At 39.0% G+C, this 15831-nt stretch overlaps 2 protein-coding genes across 2 annotated transcripts; both read left to right on the forward strand.

Moving 5' to 3' along the window:
• The first annotated feature begins 461 nt into the window (after positions 1 to 461).
• On the forward strand, positions 462 to 3298 carry LOC140759360 (G-type lectin S-receptor-like serine/threonine-protein kinase At2g19130). Its single transcript, XM_073095901.1, has one exon. The coding sequence runs from the start codon at positions 518 to 520 to the stop codon at positions 2987 to 2989; it is 2472 nt and encodes an 823-aa protein (XP_072952002.1). The 5' UTR covers positions 462 to 517; the 3' UTR covers positions 2990 to 3298.
• Positions 3299 to 6919: 3621 nt separating this feature from the next.
• On the forward strand, positions 6920 to 14654 carry LOC140759316 (G-type lectin S-receptor-like serine/threonine-protein kinase At2g19130). The gene is made up of 2 exons (XM_073095844.1): positions 6920 to 8767; positions 13687 to 14654. The coding sequence occupies exons 1-2, from the start codon at positions 6984 to 6986 to the stop codon at positions 14357 to 14359; spliced, it is 2457 nt and encodes an 818-aa protein (XP_072951945.1). The 5' UTR covers positions 6920 to 6983; the 3' UTR covers positions 14360 to 14654.
• The last annotated feature ends 1177 nt before the right edge of the window (positions 14655 to 15831 follow it).

Raw genomic sequence — 15831 nt, forward strand, 5'->3', positions numbered from 1 at the left:
GTTTACTGTTCCTGTGGTCATGGGGATTGAAGTCATGGTCAATAATCTCGATATGCGTGACTTTCCATGCATTTTGGTCTTCATCTTTTTTTTTTCCAATCAAATGTTTGATTTAACGAGGGAAAGTAATATCTCTTTTACCTTTGCTAGAACGGAACCAAGAAATTGACAACCTGCGCAGCGGTTACATCACACCGTCGATTCATTCGTTTCAACGGTCCTGATCGGAGACCCCGTCCCATCTGAGTCCCCAGTATACTTGAGAATTTCCGAGTCTTCTTTTGTGGTCATCCGTCGATACATTCCACACCAGACGGAGGAAGACTTCATGCAAGAAAACGACCCAAAGAAATGCAAGCGTGGGTCCCGCATTTAGAAGTCTTGTTATTGGAGCCCTTCCGCGGACCTAGCCGTTGGGTTTCATTGGAGACTTACTTCTGGGTAGGATTTCTCTGCGACCAGTTTAATATATAGGAGCTACCTTCTTCTTTCTCTCGTCTTATTTTGTTTCCCAAAGATGGTAGCTTCAAGCAATCCGTGGCGTACTTTATTCTTCTTCTTCTCCGTTCTTATTCTTCTCTTCCAACCTTCTCTCCTCCTTGCAACTGACACCATCTCTGCCAATCAATCTCTCTCGGGGACGACCCAGAAGCTCATCTCCCAAGGTGGCAAATTTGCTCTCGGCTTCTTCCAAATAGGTAACTCTCCCCAAAATTGGTACATAGGAATATGGTACAATACTATCTCACAGAAAACATCAGTTTGGGTTGCCAATCGAGAGAAGCCAATCGCAGACCCTTCCTCCTCTGAGCTCAGAATCTCAGATGATGGCAATCTTGTCCTCCTCAACCAGTCCAACTCCATAATTTGGTCTACAAAAGCAAATATAACATCCAATTCCTCTGTTGCTGTGATCCTTGACAGTGGAAATCTTGTTTTGAGAGATGGGTCTAACAGTTCTAAGGTTTTCTGGCAAAGTATAGACCACCAAACAGACACTTGGCTCCCTGGATCCAAGCTTGGGCTCAACAAGGCGAGTGGAATTGACCAGAGGCTTATTTCATGGAAGAATTCAGAAGACCCAGCTCCCGGGATCTTCTCCCTTGAGCTGGACCCAAATGGGACTAGCCAATACTTCATACAATGGAACAAAACTAGGGAATATTGGACTAGTGGGACTTGGAATGGCCAAATCTTTAGCTCGGTCCCAGAGATGACAGCGCGTAATTCATACCCTAACGATAACTACGGCTTCCAGTTTGTGAACAATTCAGAGGAGAGCTACTTCACGTACTATATTAAGGACGACTCAATCACCACCCGATTTATTATGGATATCTCTGGCCAAATCAAGTTTTTGACTTGGATTGAGACTTCACAGGAATGGATACTGTTCTGGTCCCAGCCAAAAGCTCAGTGTGATGTTTATGCTCTATGTGGGCCTTTTGGAAGCTGTAATGAGAATGCATTGCCCAACTGCAACTGCTTAAAGGGATTCAGCGAAAGGGATGCAAGTAGTTGGGCTTTGAGTGATCACAGTGGGGGATGTGTAAGGAAATCTCCATTGCAATGCAGCATTAAATATTCCGGGATGAAGAAGGAGAAGGATAAGTTTTATACTATGGATAGTGTGAAATTGCCTGATAATTCTCAAAGTTCAGATGCTAGGACTGCTGAAGACTGTGAATTGGCTTGCCTAAGCAACTGCTCTTGTACTGCCTACTCCTATGCCAGTGGATGCTCTCTTTGGTATGGTGACATACTTAATTTACAAGACCAATATAATGGCACTGGGGGAGGAACTCTTAATCTTCGCCTCGCTGCTTCAGAGTTTCCTAGTTCCAAGAGCAACAGTGGACTTGTAATTGGTTTGGCTGTTGGTGGAACTGCAGCAATTCTTACTTGCCTCGCAGTTATTTTCGTCCTAGTTTGGCGACATCGGAGACAAAGGCTTCAAAGAATACCAAAGACAGCCGGAGGTGCTCTGGTGGCATTTCGGTACAGCGATCTGCAGCTTGTGACAAAGAACTTTGCGGAGAAACTGGGGGGAGGTGGCTTCGGTTCTGTTTTCAAGGGATTATTACCTGATTCAACTCTAATAGCTGTGAAGAAGCTTGATGGGCTTCATCAGGGAGAGAAGCAGTTCCGAGCTGAAGTGAGCACGATCGGAACAATTCAGCATCTTAACTTGGTTCGACTTCTTGGGTTTTGCTCTGGAGGAACAAGAAGGCTACTGGTGTATGAGTACATGCCAAATGGTTCACTCGACATGCAGCTGTTTCAGAACACACCGACGGTCTTGGACTGGAACACAAGGTACCAAATTGCTCTTGGAATCGCAAGAGGACTAGTCTATCTGCATGAGAAGTGCAGGGACTGCATCATACACTGCGACATTAAGCCGGAGAACATTCTCTTGGATGCATCCTTTATTCCAAAGGTGGCTGATTTCGGATTGGCGAAGCTTGTAGGCCGAGATTTCAGCCGAGTTTTAACTACACTGAGAGGAACAAGAGGTTATCTCGCACCGGAATGGATAACCGGAGTGGCTATCACTGCAAAAGCTGATGTTTATAGTTACGGCATGATGCTTTTCGAGATTATATCTGGCAGGAGAAACACAGAGCAAGGGGAGGGAGGAAGAGCATCTTTCTTCCCTACACTTGCTGCAACCAAACTTATGGAAGGGAATCTGGAGGGCTTGTTAGATCCCAGGTTAGATGGTGGTGCCAACTTTGAAGAGCTTGAAAGAGCTTGTAAAGTGGCATGTTGGAGCATTCAAGATGATGAGAGTTCTAGGCCAACAATGGGTCAAATTGTCCAAATCCTAGAGGGATTTCTTGAAGTTAACACGCCATCGATTCCACGATCTCTTCAAGCTCTCGTCGAAAGTCCAGATCACATAAATTTCTTTTCAGACATTTCATCGAATCAAAGTTCTCAGGTGCGGAGTACCACTTCCAATAGCTCTCAAGCTAAAAGCATGTAGGCAATCAGTTTTATGTACCCGAGGATGAGGCCCTATTACGTGTCTATATACTATCTAAGTGTACTCATGTAAACTTATATACTTCAAGCTGCTCATCATTTAAGCTTCTTGCATATATTTTAGATAGTAATCACCATAAGAATCATTTGCTCTCATATGGCAGTTGTCCAGTGCGGAGTAGCGTAGCACTTATTCTACTTTTTCTAATGCAATATGATGAAGATCCTCATTCGTACTCATTTGTAAATAATGGTTGTATCATTTTGAGTACATTCACATGTATAGAATTATCTTGATCTCAATAGATGGTACTGTATTTCCTTATGCTGCATGATGTTTGTCGTTTGCTAGCTTCCCTTTGTAAAGGTGAAATAACAACATTTCGTTTAGTAGTTAATTAAGTTGATTTCAGCTTCTTATAGTTACATTTTATTGTCCAGCTTGATGCCTCTGCTTTTTTTCGTTGTTATTATTGACAAATATAATATTAGCTTATATTCGTCTAACATTCTAATTGTTTCAGACTGACAGTGTTCCTATGTGTTTAAGCAACGAAAGTGAGCCCAATTTGAGTTCTAACATGTAGGTAAAAGATTACTTAGTTGACGTGGTTATCACCGAAAATTATTAATGAAGCTATGTATCGCGAGCTTTCTAATGGAGGCATATTAAACCGTTAGAGATATAGTAAACTGCATCATTATTTGCGACAATGATGAAAAATGAACTTTCAGTTAGGATCTTCAATTTGCTGTGCAACGAAGGGCAGACTTTAGTCCCAGAAACTATCATTTTCAAATTATTATTTTCTCTATCTTTCCATGTTTGAAGTAAGAACATTATCGAAGTCCTTCAAGCCCTTAGCTACATGGTTGATTTAGTCAGTTGACCAAGTATCTAGTAGCTCTCGGCATATTTATTGAATTCTTACCTGGATGATCTGTTGGAAAGTATTATGAATCATTGACAGAGTAGCCGATAAGTTTGTTTTCGCTTCCAGTTGAGGTTGTACATAGATGATTCTTTTTCCTCAAGTGGCATGTATCTTCTTTGATTTGTATCGAATTCAATTGCCAGCTTGTTCTTTGATTTGTTCTCTTATTAGATGAACAGTATACTCTCAGCATTTGTATCTGCTATCTGATGTTTTATAGTACAGTTGAACCCAATATTTATAAAAGAATGGTAGATGGCAATGACTTGAAATGGGTAATTTCAGAACAACAGCAGCCACCAAGCTTTCAGGAGTGGCTACACCATATAACCTCCTGCAGTTGAAGGCTCATGTTGCCGTCCTCAATTGCATCCTTCTACTCCAGCATATTTAATAGAAATCTCTTTTGGTTGGGTTGCTAGGCCAAATCCATCTCTAGTGTGATGGTTCACACCTCCCCACTGTTTATGAGGCCTTTGTCGACTTTCTCGACCTTCTTTTTCTTCCCTCGCTTACTATCCTTTGTATGATTTTTCCAATCTTGCGGCAAGCATGCCCCACAGTTTGTGATTGATCGCCAAAGACAGTGATCGCAGAGGTGGTTTTCCCTCAAAGGCCCAACCTGGTTGTGACCGTGTGGATTATGGAGCCTAACTCGATTTTTTTGGGCCGTTGTAGGCCTAATTAATCACATTTTTATAAAGAAAGTCCTTAGATTGATTAATCGTATCATTCATTTCAACCAATTGTTACAACTTGATTCATGAGAAGATAGAGGGAATAGGGTAAGAGCCCTAAGTACAAGCCTATATTTGGCTATATTATAGACCGACCAATAATAAAAGCAAATATCAAACTAAGCACTCAAGCACAATAATAAGAGAGGAGATAAAGCAGACAATTTAGAAGCAAGCTTCCTGCTTGGATAACTGATAACACTATAGATAGAATAGCACGAGCTTTGAAAGACTAGACACTCAACCAAAGAGCAAGCTCAAATAGAAATATAGTTCGATAATATGCCTATATCCATTGGCGGTGCAAAATTTAAATACACTAGTAGAGATACAAAATACAAGTATTTCTAAGCCTCGAATCTCCTTCTAACATAATAGAGGTGTGCTCTTTCAAAGCCCTCACCTTTTGCTACAAAATCCACTAGTTAATGCCCTAAAAACTATCATAATGGTATTTATAAGTATGACTTATGAATATGAAATACGAATCTTCTTAGCTTGAGCATTTGAAAACCCTGGAGTTCGTTCAAATGCTTGCGGTGAGCAAGCAACTTCAACTATTCTTAGGCTCAATCTCAAGCTCATTCAAATGGCTTTTTCAAATTTGAGCCAAAAATAATAATTACTTGGTAGATACAGTACCATACAAAAACAATATCGAGGCACAAGAGGCACCGGATATGTGAGTAGTATGATATATTATGATATGCATAATATTTATTATATTCTTATTCTTAATGTTATGTGCTTACTATATTATTGATGATATGATCTATGTATCATAAATCATGTGTGCTTTAATAATGATGAATATGGAATGACAATTATGATAAGAATTTATGCATCGGAGGTATATGTCATATATTTAATGATACCCAATGAGTAGAATAACAGTGTACTTTTGAGTTACGTGCTATCGATTTTGCTGCAAGTAATGATAATAGAGATATGAGATATCGAGGTGGATATGGGTTATGACTAGAGTCCTTAATTCGATGACTACGAACAATCAGTTATATGCGGTGTCTCAGTCATATACAAGCAATATTAGTGTTAGTTATCTATCATTTCTTACAATTTGTATTTACTCTATGTGATTTATAACATATAATGTGATCGCTCTATGTGAACTTATGGTATAATGGGTGTTAATTAGTTATGCTATGATATGATAAGTCATTAATTAATGATAAATGAGCCAATAATATGATATATAATTGCATGATATGATATGATAAGTTATTAATAAATGATAAATGAGATTTGCCTACTAATTATTTGGATTTTATCTTGCAATTACTACATTTTACATTATATTTTTAGACTATTCTTGATTACACTTATTAAGTGTTACGGTCATCACTTTTTAGTGAAATGTGTCATTGATCTAGAGGAGTTTGCTACTATTTAATTATTAGTTATTCTATATTAAGTACACTATTTTAAATTAGAATCAAATCATCTTTACTTTAGATTTAAAATACTATCCAAATTATTCTACACACACACAAAATTATAATTTTACTTTCAATTTGATTAAAATTATTTTAAAAAATCATATATAATCTCACCCCCACCCACGTATCTCCATCCACATATCTTATTCTACAAAGCAAGCTCAATTGTTCTTCCTAATTTTTCTGTTTTATTTTTTTCACATATCTTGTATCTCTTATCACTCACCTCTATCTCAGTGTATGTTAACAATTATATGCATTGCATAATTATTAGAGATCACTTTAATCTAACTTTATAGATTAAATCAATGTTATTTAGGAAATTTTTTCTTTCTTACTTCTTGACTGTTTTTTGTTCACCGGCAAAGAAAGTCATCGTCTGCGTCTATAACACGCTCAAATCATAGTCAATAATCTCGGAATGTATGACTTCCTATGCATGTTTGAATTCAATTTTTTCTTCAGCCAAATGTTTGATTTAACTTGGGGGAAAAAAATATATCGCTTTACCGTTGCTAGAACGAACCAAGAAATTGACATCTTACGAAGCATTATACCACACCATTGATTCATTCGATCCAACAGTCCTGATCGGAGACCTGGCTATCTATAGGGGGTCGTCGCTCGTCCCTCCTATCCAAGTCCCCCATGTAGATGAGAATTTCAGACTCTTCTTTGTCGCCATCAACGCATTCCACAGTCTGCACTAGACGGAGGAAGACTTCATGCAATAAAATAACCACATTTAAATGACCCAAAGCAACGCAAGCGCGGGTCCAAAGCAATGCATGTAGAAAAGTATTGTTATTGGAGCCCTTCATAGGAGCTGCCTTCTTCTTTCTCTCGTCCCATTTTGTTTCCCAAAGATGGTAGCTTCAAGCAATCCGTGGCGTACTTTATTATTCTTCTTCTCCGTTCTTATTCTTCTCTTCCGGCCTCCTCTCCTCCTTGCAACAGACACCATCTCTGCCAATCAATCTCTCTCGGGGACGACCCAGAAGCTCATCTCCCAAGGTGGCAAATTTGCTCTCGGCTTCTTCCAAATAGGTAACTCTTCCCAAAATTGGTACATAGGAATATGGTACAATACTATCTCACAGAAAACATCAGTTTGGATTGCCAATCGAGAGAAGCCAATCGCAGACCCTTCCTCCTCTGAGCTCAGAATCTCCGATGATGGCAATCTTGTCCTCTTCAACCAGTCCAAGTCCATAGTTTGGTCTACAAATGCAAATATAACATCCAATTCCTCTGTTGCTGTGATCCTTGACAGTGGAACTCTTGTCTTGAGAGATGGGTCTAACAGTTCTAAGGTTTACTGGCAAAGTATAGACCACCCAACAAACACTTGGCTCCCTGGATTCAAGCTTGGGCTCAACAAGGGGAGTGGAATTGACCAGAGGCTTATTTCATGGAAGAATTCAGAAGACCCAGCTCCCGGGATCTTCTCCCTTCAGCTGGACCCAAATGGGACTAGCCAATACTTCATACAATGGAACAAAACTAGGGACTATTGGACTAGTGGGGCTTGGACTCGGCAAGTCTCTGACTCGGTCCAACAGATGACGGGGGATTATAACTACGACTTCCAATTTGTGAACAATTCAGAAGAGAGCTACTTCACCTACTCTGTTGAAGATGACTCAATCACCACCCAATTTATTATGGATATCTCTGGCCAAATAAAGTTTTTGACTTGGATTGAGACTTCACAGGAATGGATACAGTACTGGTCCCAGCCAAACGCTCAGTGTGATGTTTATGCTCTATGTGGGCCTTTTGGAAGCTGTAATGAGAATGCATTGCCCAACTGCAACTGCTTAAAGGGATTCAGCGAAAAGGATGCAAGTGGTTGGGCTTTGAGTGATCACAGTGGGGGATGTGTAAGGAATTCTCCATTGCGATGCAGCATTAAACATTCTGGGATGAAGACGGGCAAGGATAAGTTTTATACTATGGATGGTCTGAGATTGCCTGATAATTCTCAGAGTTCAGATGCCAGGACTGCTGAAGACTGTGAATTGGCTTGCCTAAGCAACTGCTCTTGTACTGCCTACTCCTATGCCATTGGATGCTCTCTATGGTATGGTGACTTACTTAATTTACAAGACCAATATAATGGCACTTGGGGAGGAACTCTTAACCTTCGCCTCGCTGCTTCAGAGTTTCCTAGTTTTAAGAGCAACGGTGGACTTGTAATTGGTTCGGCTGTTGGTGGAACTGCAGCAATTCTTACTTGCCTCGCAGTTATTTTCATCCTAGTTTGGCGACATCGGAGACAAAGGCTTCAAAGAATAACAAAGACAGCCGGAGGTGCTCTCGTGGCATTTCGGTACAGCGATCTGCAGCTTGTGACAAAGAACTTTGCGGAGAAATTGGGGGGAGGTGGCTTTGGTTCTGTTTTCAAGGGATTATTACCTGATTCAACTGTAATAGCTGTGAAGAAGCTTGATGGCCTTAATCAGGGAGAGAAGCAGTTCCGAGCCGAAGTGAGCACGATTGGAATAATTCAGCATCTTAACTTGGTTCGACTTCTTGGTTTTTGCTCTGGAGGAACAAATAGGCTACTGGTGTATGAGTACATGCCAAATGGTTCACTCGACATGCAGCTGTTTCAGAACACACCGACGGTCTTGGACTGGAACACAAGGTACCAAATTGCTCTTGGAATCGCAAGAGGACTAGTCTATCTGCATGAGAAGTGCAGGGACTGCATCATACACTGCGACATTAAGCCGGAGAACATTCTCATGGATGCATCCTTTATTCCAAAAGTGGCTGATTTCGGATTGGCGAAGCTTGTAGGCCGAGATTTCAGCCGAGTTTTAACTACACTGCGAGGAACAATAGGCTATCTCGCGCCGGAGTGGATAACCGGTGTGGCTATCACTGCAAAAGCTGATGTTTATAGCTACGGCATGATGCTTTTTGAGATTATATCAGGCAGGAGAAACACAGAGCAAGGGGAGGGAGGGAGAGCATCTTTCTTTCCTACACTTGCTGCAACCAAACTTATGGAAGGGAATCTAGAGGGCTTGTTAGATCCCAGGTTAGATGGTGATGCCAACTTTGAAGAACTTGAAAGATCTTGTAAAGTGGCATGTTGGAGCATTCAAGACGATGAGTTTTCTAGGCCAACAATGGGTCAAATTGTCCAAATCCTAGAGGGATTTCTTGAAGTTAACACGCCACCGATTCCACGATCTCTTCGAGCAGTTGGAGAGAGTCCATATTACATAAATTTCTTTTCAGATATGTCATCGAATCAAAGTTCTCCTATGCGGAGCGACGCTTCCAGTAGCTCTCAAGCTAAAAGCCTGTAGAGCGTAGACAATCTGTTTTCGTATTCGAGGATGAAGTCCAATACATATCTATATACTATCTGAATAAGTGTATTGATATTAAATTATAAACTTCAAGCTGCCCATCATGTAAGCTTCTTCCATATTGTTAGCTAGTGGTCACCAGAAGAATCATATGCTCTCATATGGCACTTGGAGAGTAGTGTAACACTTGTTGTACTTTCTCTAATGCAATATGATGAAGATCCTCATCAGTACTAATTTGCAAATAATGGTTGTATCATTTTGAGTAAATTCACATGTGTAGAATTATCTTGATCTCCGTAGTCGGTGCTGTATTTCCTTTTGCTGCATGATGTTTGTCATCTGGTAACTTCTCTTTGTAAAAGAGTAATAGCAGCATTTGTTTTGTAGTTAAGTTGACTTCAATTTCTTATGGTTTCATTGAATTGCCCTGCTTGATAGTGGTGAATATCTCTGATTTTTTCATCGTTCATATTGATAAATATAATACTAGCTTTTATTCTTCGCCGTTTTAATTGTTTATATTATTACTTGTGCTGCTGAATATTATCATTTATAGATATTATAACTTGTTTATATTATTGGAAATTATAACTTATTCTAATTTATTGATTAGATAAAGTGTGTAATGGTAAACATATTCTTGTCTCTTCTTTTCTTTCCTTGAACTAAATAGAGTATATTTATATTTCTCTTCTCTTCTATTAGTTACATCCAAACAAAATGAAATATAGTTATTTTCCGTCTTTTCTCGTTCACTTCATTTCTCTCATATTCTATCTATCTAAATAGAGTGTTAATAAGAAAGCAAAACGAGCCCAAGTACTTCGTTCATGCTTATTTAAGATTATCTTTTTTCTCTATTCTAGATTAGAAAATACTATTCTAAATTAAAAAATAGTCATCAAATTATTTCTGTTTTAGATTTGAAATATGAGAGTTGTTTTAAAACAGAAGATATATTTGACGCTGCAATGTTTCCCCCATTTTATGTTTGCATTATAAATACCTATTTCACTATTTTTTGATCAATTTGTTTTGTCTTATTTTTTAAAAGTTTCTCACAACTACACATGCGAAAGAATTGAATAATTATATTATACCTATTTTCAAGGTGTTTTTCTCTAAACATTACATAGAAAAGAAACCGAATATCTAAAATTACATGTTCTCTCTCAGTGTCGTACTCTTATTTTAATACGACAACTTTAATGAGCGGATTATTTGAAGGCATACTTCATTTCATTCATTGCTATTTTAAAAATACTCAACCAATCACATTGAGAGACGCATGCATGATTCTAATATAATCTTTATTCCTCTCTAGTATTGCAATCGTCCATATCTTTCTCAATAGTATAGTTTAAGTGCACAAGGGCAAGACTAGGAACCCTAGTTGCTATTGTCTTCCTTTCCCATTGAGCGCTAATCTTTGTCCTTAATTTTTCTTCATAAATTTTGTAAGACCCGCACCAAACACGTGCATCTCACATGGATAGAACTCACGTGATTACTATATGACCTACTGGTCAATGTTTCAACACAATATATAAGAGAAAAATTCATATTTTCATAAATACTACAGAAAGAAGAAGCTCATAACACCAAAGGCCACAACAAGCTCAAAATACATATCCATAAAAATATAAATCAATGCCAATGTAGGAGCTAAAACTATTTAGCTTAATTAAATGAATAGAATAAGATAAAAATAGAAGATTAAACACTAGATTAAATCAATTGATCTATTTAGGTCAGCCTAAAGCTCAAAGAAATATGTTGGGCTGCAACCAACCCAAAAACCACCCACTAAGTTTTGGACCCGAAGCCCAAATTATCTAATAAAGCCACTTGGGCCAGGCAACACCCACAAACTTGGGCTAGGCTGCATGTAGATGAGATGCTAAAATGCTGCTAGCTATGAAAGGAAATTTGGAAAGAGAAAGAGAGAGGGGGGCAAATATTCTTTCATGCCTTTACTTTGGTACTCACCATACCTTATATAGTGGTTACTTATAATAAGTAACTTGCCCTCCAAGTAAAGCTGAACATAGACTAGACCCAACCTAAACGTCTCATGACTCAACCCAACCAAGTGTAGAAAATAGCTATGTAGGAGTTCAAATGTGTGTGTGTGGGTGGGGGGACCTGGCCACAACCTAGCTAACCCCATCGACACGCTCGCCTCGACAAGCACAAGCCAGCCAAGGGTAAGTCTAGCCGCCAAAGGTGGTCGGCAATGAGAATCCACCTTGCCTCGGCCACCTGATGGCTCTATCCATGAGGGCGCCGAAGGAAGCCACCGAGGGCATCCTCACGAAGAAGAGAAGCTCATTGAATTGATGCGAAAAGGCATGAAGCCGCCGGCTAGCCGAATCACGGCGAGAGCGAGAGGAGGAAACACCGGTGGAAAAAACTGAAATTAATTAACTAATTATAAATTAGACTTATCTGGAGAATGAGGGAGCTCCGATGCTTCGATCCATGGGGTCAGTGATTCCGCCGTGCTCCAACGCGATGGGAAGAAGAAAGAGGGAACACCAACTACAGGCGAGGAGAAGGAAAGAAAAAGGAAAAAACGAAAAGAAAGGAAAGAGAAGAAGAAAGAGATAAGGGAAGAGAGAAAAGGAGTGCACATGTGCGCCTTTAAGCTCAGCGCACATGTCAGACACGTGTGCACAATTTTTTTTTTTTTTATGGATCTTATAAATTTTATGTTCTTGTAAGTATCAAATACTTGTTCAACATTAGTTTTCGTCATCACTAGTCATTCATCTCATTTCTAATAAACCCTAAACACACACACACACACACAAACACAAACACACACACACACATATATATATATATTACCCTTAGCAATCTTCTTTGTTCATCCCATTTATAGTAAATCATTAACCTTTATTCCTAAAATTCTTAGCAATCTTCTTCATTCATTTCATTATCAACATAAATTTTAATTTGTCTTGTTCTTGTCTTCCGTACGTTCTCTAGTTATAGTCGCATGATAAACTATTTTTAAATTCACAGAGGGTTGCAATTAAGTCAATCCTTAGGTTTTACGTTAATATTTTATATTTTTGTGCACCCACGTAATTTGTTGCGTAACTCGTTAGATACGAACGTAAATCACTAGCAACTTACATAATTCCATGGATATATATACCTAAATAATTCTATAGGTACCTATGTAATCACCTATGTAATTCCAAATAGACTAGTGTAACTCGTTAACTGTCAACATAATTTGCTAGGCCCCACCTTATTCGCTATTGACCAACGTAACCCATTTACGTACCAACGGAAGGTCTTCTAGATACCTGCGTAATAATACATGGACAAACATAAGACCTCCAATATTCCTTGTTTTAATAGTTAATATATATTTATCGTGCAGATAATTGGATGAAGAGATGGATGCTTATGCTATTTCAAAAAGTAGAAAATTCTTTATTTTAATCATTATCTCGTGCCTTTGACGATGACATTTGTACCGAAGATAGAGAGATAAATGAATACTTTAATTTTTTTTTAAATGATAGGGAGGAGGATGGAGACAAGGACGGAAGAACTCAAAAAACATTCTCACAACTCTACTCTCCTATCTAGTCTCACATGAGAATGGAATAGTTTTTTCTCTAAAATACTCTACCTGTTATGTATAAATGACAAACATGGTATGGTGACTTAATTAATTTACAAGACCAATATAATGGCACTGGGGGTGGAACTCTTAATCTTCGCCTCGCTGCTTCAGAGTTTTCTAGCTCCAAAAGCAACAGTGGACTTGTAATTGGTTTGGCTGTTGGCGGAACTGCAGCAATTCTTACTTCCCTCGCAGTTATTTTCATCCTAGTTTGGCGACATCGGAGACAAAGGCTTCAAAGAATACCAAAGATAGCGGGAGGTGCTCTCGTGGCATTTCGGTACAGTGATCTGCAGCTTGTGACGAAGAACTTTGCAGAGAAATTGGGGGGAGGTGGCTTTGGTTCTGTTTTCAAGGGATTATTACCTGATTCAACTGTAATAGCTGTGAAGAAGCTTGAAGGCCTTCATCAGGGGGATAAGAAGTTCCGAGCTGAAGTGAGCACGATCGGAACAATTCAGCATCTTAACTTGGTTCGACTTATTGGGTTTTGCTCTGGAGGAACAAGAAGGCTACTGGTGTATGAGTTCATGCCAAATGGTTCACTCGACATGCTTCTGTTTCAGAACACTCCAACGGTCTTGGACTGAACACAAGGTACCAAATTGCTCTTGGAATCGCAAGAGGACTAGTCTATCTGCATGAGAAGTGCAGGGACTGCATCATACACTGCGACATTAAGCCAGAGAACATTCTCTTGGATGCATCCTTTGTTCCAAAAGTTGCCGATTTCGGATTGGCGAAGCTTGTAGGCCGAGATTTCAGCCGAGTTTTAACTACACTGAGAGGAACAATAGGCTATCTCGCGCCGGAGTGGATAACCGGTGTGGCTATCACTGCAAAAGCTGATGTTTATAGCTACGGCATGATGCTTTTTGAGATTATATCAGGCAGGAGAAACACAGAGCAAGGGGAGGGAGGGAGAGCATCTTTCTTCCCTACACTTGCTGCAACCAAACTTATGGAAGGGAATCTGGAGAGCTTGTTAGATCCTAGGTTAGATGGTGGTGCCAACTTTGAAGAGCTTGAAAGAGCTTGTAAAGTAGCATGCTGGTGCATTCAAGACGATGAGAGTTCTAGGCCAACAATGGGTCAAATTGTCCAAATTCTTGAGGGATTTTTGGAAGTTAACATGCCACCGATTCCACGATCTCTTCGAGTTCTTGGAGAAAGTCCAGATTACATAAATTTCTTTTCAGACATGTCATCAAATCAAAGTTCTCAGGTGCGGAGTACCACTTCCAATAGCTCTCAAGCTAAAAGCATGTAGGCAATCAGTTTTAAGTACCCGAGGATGAGGCCCTATACGCGTCTATATACTATCTAAGTGTATTCATGTAAACTTATAAACTTCAAGCTGCTCATCATTTAATCTTCTTGAATATATTTTAGATAGTAATCACCATAAGAATCATTTGCTCTCATATGGCAGTTGTCCAGTGCGGAGTAGTGTAGCACTTATTCTACTTTTTCTAATGTAATATGATGAAGATCCTCATTCGTACGCATTTGTAAATAATGGTTGTATCATTTTGAGTACATTCACATGTATAGAATTATCTTGATCTCAATAGACGGTACTGTATTTCCTTATGCTGCATGATGTTTGTCATTTGTTAGCTTCCCTTTGTAAAGGTGAAATAACAGCATTTCGTTTACTAGTTAAGTTGATTTCAGCTTCTTATAGTTTCATTTAATTGTCCAGCTTGATAGTAGTGAATGCCTCTGATTTTTTTTCATTATTATTATTGGCAAATATAATATACTTGCTTATATTCGTCTGACATATTAATTGTTTCAGACTGACAGTGTTGTTATGTGTTAAGCTATATAAGTGAGCCCAATCTGAGTTCTAACATGTAAGTAAAAGAGTACTTAGTTGACAGGGTTATCATCGAAAATTATTAATGAAGCTATATATCGCGAGCTTGCTAATGGAGGCATACTAAACCATTTGAGATATAGTAAACTGCATCATTATTTGTAAGAATGGAGAAAATGAACTTTCAGTTAGGATCTTCAATTTGTCGTGCAGGGAAGGGCAGGCTTTAGTCCCTGAAACTATCATTTTCAAATTATTATTTTCTTTGTCTTTCCATTTTTTTAAGTAAGAACATTATTGGAGTTCTTCAAGCCCTTAGCCACATGGTTGATTTAGTCTGTTGATCAAGAATCTAGTAGCTTTTGGCATATTTATAGAATTCTTACCTGGATAAACTGTTGGAAAGTGTTTTAAATCATAGACAGAGTAGCAGATATGTTTGTTTTTGCTTCCAGTTGAGCTTGTACATAGATGATTCTTTTTCCTCAAGTGGCATGTATCTTCTTTGATTTGTATCGAATTCAATTGCCAACTTGTTCTTTGTTTGTTCTCTTATTAGATGAACAATATACTCTCAGCATTTGTATCTGCTATCTGATGTTTTACAGTACAGCTGAACCCAATATTTATAAAAGAATGGTAGATGGCAATAACTTGAAATGGGTAATTTCAGAACAACAGCAGCCACCAAGCTTTCAGGAGTGGCTACACCATTTAACCTCCTGCAGTTGAAGGTTTCCTTCTACTCCAGTATGTTTACCTCTTTATGCAATTGGTAAGAGCCCTCAATGGCCTGAATGGGGGCAATAGAAATCTCTTTTGGTTGGATTTCTCGGCCAAATCCATCTCTAGTGTGATGGTTTGCACCTCCCCGCTGCCGATGAGGTCTTTGTCGACTTCCTTGGCCTTCTCTTTCTTTC

The sequence above is a fragment of the Typha angustifolia genome, chromosome 4 (genome assembly GCF_048772165.1).
Source record: "Typha angustifolia cultivar Huaian chromosome 4, ASM4877216v1, whole genome shotgun sequence".
In the NCBI taxonomy this organism is placed as follows: Eukaryota; Viridiplantae; Streptophyta; class Magnoliopsida; order Poales; family Typhaceae; genus Typha; species Typha angustifolia.